Source organism: Hyposmocoma kahamanoa, unplaced genomic scaffold (assembly GCF_003589595.1).
Source record: "Hyposmocoma kahamanoa isolate Upper Pololo Valley unplaced genomic scaffold, ASM358959v1 92, whole genome shotgun sequence".
Classification (NCBI taxonomy): domain Eukaryota; kingdom Metazoa; phylum Arthropoda; class Insecta; order Lepidoptera; family Cosmopterigidae; genus Hyposmocoma; species Hyposmocoma kahamanoa.
Window position 1 is genome coordinate 18,479,043 of NW_020654748.1, and position 7,743 is coordinate 18,486,785.

At 33.8% G+C, this 7,743-nt stretch overlaps 1 protein-coding gene across 1 annotated transcript in view; it reads left to right on the forward strand.

The window, feature by feature from the left end:
• The window catches only part of LOC113236930 (elongation of very long chain fatty acids protein AAEL008004-like), a 63,506-nt gene that overhangs the window by 43,779 nt on the left and 11,984 nt on the right, over positions 1 to 7,743 (forward strand). The window contains exons 2-4 of the mRNA XM_026473156.1: positions 5,031 to 5,099; positions 6,055 to 6,242; positions 7,575 to 7,679. Coding sequence (XP_026328941.1) covers positions 5,045 to 5,099; positions 6,055 to 6,242; positions 7,575 to 7,679 — 348 coding nt within the window. The 5' untranslated portion in view covers positions 5,031 to 5,044. The remainder of the gene's footprint in view (positions 1 to 5,030; positions 5,100 to 6,054; positions 6,243 to 7,574; positions 7,680 to 7,743) is intronic.

Consider the following 7,743-nt stretch of genomic DNA (forward strand, 5'->3'; position numbering starts at 1 on the left):
TTTCCTAATATGTGATATTCAAAAATAACATTTGATACTCTTTTTATATATCATTGGTCTTTTAACGATTGATGACGTCATGTAGATGAAAAAGCAGCGGCCGGCGAGTGCCAGAAGCCAATTTGCTTGCGTTTCCCAACATGTTATCAGGTCAAATTATGTTATAATTAATTTAATATTAGTATACAAATATAATCAACATTTACTTAGTTTTAAAAATAAGTATTTAAATTGTATTTTTAATGCTCATTTGTTAATGTATACAAATTATTATTTTTTTTGCGCACCTCGGAACAGATTAAAATATCGATCGATTTAAATCATTTTATGACGCAGAGATCTTTCTCTCCTCCTTCCTCCATTATATAAGTAATATAAGAAACCTGTAATTAATAATAACCATTTAGTTACTATCCATGAAAGTCTAAAAACCTCGGATGTGCGTTACGTCAAAATTATTAGATACAGCAGTTAGTGAGAAGAAGGATTACATGGTAGATATTTATGTAAAAGTTTTTAAAAGAAAGAAATAACTATTTTTTCAAAGTAGTATTCTTTTTCCTTATGAATATTTTTACATAAGAGTTATGCTTTTGTAGTTAACATTTGTGAGTTTCAGTCAATACGATTTTGAAACTAAAATTTAATTATTTCTTCTTTTTAAACTAACAAAATTTATTTTACAGCGTTACTTCGCCATAATACCAATAGATGGCGTTGATAAGTTTAAGCTATTTTCTATTACAAAAAAGAACAAATTCCAAATATAATGTTAAAATATTTTCTGGACCAGATTGGAATTTATTTAGGATATGGGTGAGACAAGTGAATATACCGGACTGGAAGGTTCGAGATTGTCTTTTTTGTCGTTATAATTGCGTCTTTCTGCGTCTGACCGAACAAACGCTCTTCCACATCCCCAAGAATATGGTACTTTGAAAAGATCGTTGATCATGAAGATTATCATCAAACTGCCTCAGTGGCCGATCGGTTACCATGTCGCACTGCCACACAAAAGTCCCAGGTTCGATTCCCGGGTCGAGATAAATATCTGTATGGCCTCCATTTATTTCTGACACAGGGTTTCCTTAGTGCGGGGCTATGTTGAGTGTGTGCGCTATTATTATTATTATTATTAAAAAAATGGTTACTATATTTCAACTTCATTGAATTAAATATTCAAATGTTTCATTCATTCAAAGGCAATCATCAACAGAAACAGAATTAGAAACAAATTACTATATGAGGAGTTATAATTATTTTCTAGATTCACAATGTTACAAAGTAATTGAAAGAGTGAAAATATATTAATTTTTGAGCACTTGTAACTTTTATATTTTTAAAGTTCATATAATAACAGGCAATTGAGAAACCACAACACTCGATCGATCATGTAAGTTTTGTAGTAGCAGTAGAGTTTTTGTGAAAGAATTCATCCATTGAAGTACTGCCACCGTCCCTATTTATGCCGCCAAGCAGTAATATGAGCATTACCTCGTTCTGATTTTGAAAGGTAAAGGTGCTGGGGAAACTACAAGCACATGGGAATTGTTAACCTGTGACGGGTGCAGTAGCAAATTTTTGCAATTTAAATCTTTGTATAGCAATAAAGCAGTTATCCGTATTTAAATCTTTGTATAGCAATAAAGCAGTTATCCGTATGCATGGCTCACACCACTTGGAGCACAACATTTTTCTAAATATAATTACTTCATAATTAAATTAAATAAAATAGAATCAAACTTCATGTCGTCGCATGCTCACAGTGCTATCTGATTAATCAGTTTGTGATCAGAATGAATCGTTTTATTATAAGAATGGCACCAATTCAATCTTTCTTTAATCGACACACTCCTGCGCATCTCTCAAGTCGATAAAACGATAAATCGCATGCAATGTCAGCTTTTATTAATATTTTATTGACGATTTTATTTTAAGAACCTTGGATGTATTCTTGTACATTCATAATAAAATGGTGTTATAGTCAAAGAGGTAGGAAGTGGAACCACTGTAAAGCTGATGTAGTTTATAATACATAGTCGTTTCTTCAGATTTATTTTTGAAAAGTGAAATCAGATCTGTGAAATGTAAATTATCTTTATATCATAGGTACGCAAATTATATTTCAAATCATTACACACTAGATACTAATCCTATTTGTCACTTAAAATTTTTAGACCCAAAACTTCTTTACTCAATCCGTCTTATGATTCATATCATCATCATCAACTTAAGAGTTATACTCTTGTCGGTGGAGCCTCTTCCAGTCATCACTCCTACAAGCCAGCTCATTGATCTACTTATACGACACGACACCGGCCTTTTCCTTTATTTGATCTATGTAACTGCCCTAGGTATTCTTATAATATACTATGATATTATAAACCAAGGCGTTGAGGTCCGGGTTATAGATCTGAAGTGGAGATGGGCAGGATATCTGCTTAGACATGGTGAAGGCAGCTGGAGTAAGGCTTTGACGGACTGGTTGCCAAGAACAGGCTGAAGTAATCCGGGTCGTTCAATGGCATTATACCCAGCAGTGGGAAATAGGTGGCTGAAAATGTTGGTGATGATGATTATATATCAAAGATAATATATAATATTCACAGAAATCTGAATAAATAGGTGATAGTAAATTTATAGCCCAAAATGTTGGTTTGTTTGAAAAAACAAATATATGCGATTTCAATCCGAACAAAAATAGTTTTTCTTTCTTAGCTTTTCAATTCACTTTGGCTTGATGACATCGACAATAAATAAAACAAAAGAGACTCGTCACGAATAATTGTGTGTAGTGGTATGTATTTATTTTATTAGTAAAACTTACACACGTCCCAAACTAAACATTGGCACCACCGCACGTAACTAACAGAACAAAGTTACACATAAATAGGTTAATGTATATAGTAATAGAAATTTCAATCGTAACGCCAGACCATTGTCCAGTCTTTGTTTTATAAAGAAACTAAAAATACAAAGAAAAGAGAGTAGTACTATACAAAGACGATACGTGACCTGCCATTTGGAATCGGTTGATTTATCAAATCTTTTCATAGACGTCCTAAAAGAGAATACATAGTTTAAGAATAGAACAAAACGATAGCTGTTACGGTTACATACAAAATAGGAATTGATGTTCTTACGATTCGTAATGGTTTTTCAAAATCACTATTCAAGCAATTAATCTTGGAGTGTGCAGCGTGTCATTAAATAAATAAGAGATAAATGCATAAGGATACAGCGTAATAAAAATGCAACTAAAAATGCATAACGCCAACTTGCCTACCTAATTTTTAGTTACGCAAGTTAGAGAAGCTACTAGAAAATGATACCAAAGTGGTCATTTTCACTAGTAAATAAATTCTTTTTAACCCACTTCTTAACCGACTTCAAAAACGGAGGAAGTTCTCATTTCGATTATATGTTTTTTTTATATGTATGTTACGCGATAACTCCGGTATTTGTGCACCGATTTTCATGATTCTTTTTTGTTGGAAGAGGGTAATTAGCATTCATTTAATTTTGAAGAAAATCATCCACCTCTAAGAGTAGCTGTTCACGCATGAAGATTCATTTTTATAAATAGCGCCTAAGTTTTATTATAAGGAGCAATTATTTTAATGGTTGATTTTGCTATTCTTTAATTCAAGGCGTTTTTCTCTCTCAATATACTTTATCTCCTGTGTCAAGTTCCGTATAATGGCGAACTAGGGGATGAATCCGAGTGTGCGCACTTTCCGGTAACCGATTTCAAAAAAACTTGGCAAATAGATGTAGTTCCACGTACCTTTGAGATCGGTTTTTTTAGTACTCTGTACTGAGATTATTTCCAATAATACTCCGAAATATTTTCATTATTTAAAAAAAAGAACGCACATTTTGTTGTTTATGGACTGTGCAACTCCTTATCAGCCTATGCCAGGAAAGTAAGCACTAAAATCCACTTCTGTCGCTACTCTAAACTATTTACATTTAAGCATCATGTAATAGTAAACCTTAGAGGATGGAAAAAAATAAATCCATAGTCTAAGTAGTAAACAGACAAAAGAAATATTTCATACAGAACTTTGCCTTTAAATTAAATTATTGAACAAAAATTTAAATCTAAGATCTGGCAGTAGGGCTTCGACGCCTTTGCATGTGCTGAAGGATGACAATTTTACTACTACTAGAAAATTATTTTTCCTTTCCATTGTTTTCCGTGAATAAGTTTCCTCGTTTTGCAGTGGCATAAATGCAAACCGTGAAGTGCCAGAAACAAAACAAAAATTGTCATACAGTTTTTTTCCATCCTCTAAGCATACAGCCTACCGAAAAAAGTTATTTGTTTACGGTTTTAGTTCTTATCGCGTTTAGTTATGGTGTAATGAAACGAATAGATAGAGAGGGATAGAGAGAGAGAATACCCGTGAAGAATACTCTTAGAGGATGGAAAAAAATAAAAAAAAGAATACCTTCGCCAACATAGATTTAGTATATACCAAAATCTATGTTCGCCACATACACAAAAAAAATTACCTAACCTAACTTTTTTTTTTCTTATTCTTTGGCACTATAGCGTCCAGCCTTGGCCATATAACCTAACATATTTTGAAATATTACTTTTAACGTCACCTCTTTTTACATTTGTTTTTTGCTTTTTCTATTAAACGTCTCCTCCATAGTTCTTTATTATTTCCTAGCGTTGTTGTTTAATACACCTCGGCGCTGTTGTTAATACACACTTTATACACCTCGGCGGTAACGTGAATTGCCTCATGGGACCACGGCTTTTTAGCTCGTACTCGACTAGCAATCCTTAACTTCCCACCCGCTATAATAATGTACCTATATACATTTTCGGTTTAGATCATCTGTTGTGTAATCAATCTGATAGTCACCAAAAAGATTTTAAATCTAAATGCTGGCCATTTAAACATAATATATACGTTCTCTTTGATAGCCGTGTTAATAACTCTAAACGTCTTCAATGACAAATAAATTTTTGTATAAAGCCAATTTTTCTAATGATAAATTTTGGTTTATTTCAGATTTTGAACTAAAGATGAGTTACTTGGAGAAGATTGATCGGTACTTGGACTCGCTAAAAGTTGGAAAAAGTAAGTATCATTAATTAGTATTGTAACTAATAAATAAATCGCAACAGTGAAAATATTTCTAGCAAATAACTGTTAAAAAGCGGATACTTTCTTACTTATCATATCGATGGCATAGACTTCCAGCCCAGAACTATGAGACATGTTTACCATCGTGGCGAAAGGATTTGCCAAGGCAAAGAAAAGACAGAAAACGGATACGACAAGGCCTATGTCGAGCAGAGTAACTGCAAGATGCTGATGATGAATTAGTTAAGGCCGCTCTAGATAATTGTACCTAGCTATACTTACCATAAAGTCTGGGGACTATTTAGAAAGAAAAAAAAAATATTCGGCGCCGGTTTGAGACTCTTTACGGTGGCTCTTTACGGTGTTGAACGTAAAACTTTATGTTATTCTTGTTTACTTCATTAGGTAAGTATAGGTTACGTAGGTTTCATCCATTGTATCCAATTACAAGAGTAGGTATTATGTGAAATACAAATGGCTGTCATTTGTAATTTTAATATGATATCATCCAATATTACATTCAGCGTTAATAAGGGTAGTGTTTCCCTTAGACTCTGATAGCACCCTCAGCCCCGAATAGCATCATTGTTTATTCGTTTAATTTTACGCAAACTGCCTATAAGAATACGTATAGTAAGTAGTACGGCGTATTAAAGACTTCTTTAGGCGAAATTGCTAATATATTTTTGTCAGGCGTTACCAACTTATTCTACGCTCATTTCGAAGCAAATTATCTATTATCATTATTTTAAATTGTCGCATTGATTAATTTTACCATAAACGTGCTGGTACTAGGCATGGGGCCATTTTGATCGGAGCAATTAGGCCAGTGCCCAATAACCTAGCTCAATATTGGGCGGAAAATTCGCACGAGAAAATCCTTTAACAAAATGATGAAGTGATATGATGACATCGTCGGTTTGAGTATTCAATAATTGTTTTTTTACAGGCGCTATGGTGGACTCCTGGTTCATGATGTCGAGTCCAGTACCTATAATGTCAGTAGTAGCATCCTACTTCCTGCTCATCCGGATTGGCCCTCGTATAATGAAAAACCGACCTCCAATGCAGATGAACAAGCTACTTGCTTATTATAACGCCTTCCAGGTTTTACTCGCTGCCATGATTTGCATTAAGGTACGTTTAACATTTATCCTATGTTCAGCATACCGCTCGTGCGAGAACGTATAAATAATTCTAGCGGTTGAGCAATTTCGTTTTATCAGACCGGGACCGCTTCGATAATTAGTACGTATAGTCTGTATTTTTTGACGATAGAGTAAAATTATGTTTGCAGGGTTGCCAGTTTTCATAAAATTTTAAATAGTCATGTAGTAGTTGTCGACAGTTTATTGATAGATTGTGAACGTACGTAAAAATTGCTGCATTGTAAATGTTACGACGTTCTAATGATTATTAGTTGCGTTATTGTATTCTTTATTCTTATTTTCACAGTTGGTATTAGTATCAAAATCGATTGTTAGTCATACACATTTTGACACCGACAGCGGATTTGATTGCGTATATTAAATTAAAATGAAAAACTTTAAATTATGTCTCCTGTTTGAATTTTTAATACATATACTTCAAAATTTAGTGTATATATGAATGAATTTTCAAAAATCAATAATTCAAATGTGCCTGTGCCCAGCGTTGGACGTACATATAACGGGCCGATGATCAATGAAATGAAACAATTTCGCCTATTTATTTCATAAGCGTAACCAACGTTCTGACGATAGTCGATATAATATTTACTGCAATCACTAGCTGCTTGCAAGCTGGCAACACTTTTGCGTAATGAACTGTCATTTTACGCCATCTTCAAAAAAGACGGACTATAGTGAATAAGGCGGTGTATACTTGGGAGATAACAGATCGTGAGCTGATTAAGTAGCAAATCGTTAATATGCTGGACAAAGAAATCCGACATTGGCACTTACAGCAACAATAAGCCAATTTTAGCAATTTAGTAGCAGTAGAGCGCTTGTGAAAGGGTCCATCAAGGGAAGTACCGCCACTTTGCTTACCTGCCGCTGAACAGTAATGTGAGCATTACTATGTTTCGGTTTAGAAGAGTAAGGGTGCTGGTGAAATTATAAGCTAATGGGACTTTTCAACTTATGTCTCTGCATATCACAAAGGAGTCCCTGCACTTAGTATCACAAAAATATGCTGGATTAAATCATGGGAACCAGGATATGGATTAAAATGTACCACTTGTAAAACAAAACACCGACAAAAGCAATAGTTGCCGTGGAGCGAGAAGGCATCATTATTTTTATGGTGTCATTTATTATTCAAAACGTAATTTTTCCGCTCTCTTTTCTATATAGTAGTAGCTCCCATTTCTAAATAGTGATAGGAAATTTTCCAAATTTGGACCAAAACATTTTGCGTTTAGTTCCAACCCTAATATTATTATCGTAAAGTAAAAAAGACTTAACACAACATTTAATTTATTTTCAGGTACTAAAATTGAGCAACATGTTCAGGGATGGCATATTCTATGCAGGGTGTCGATATCCGTCACATACTCTAAATCCGATGGTAAATATGAAATATCGTTTTCTGGTGAACGGTGGCATCCTAGCCTTTTCACACCCATATCAGATAGAGCTAATTTTTATTTGTTTAT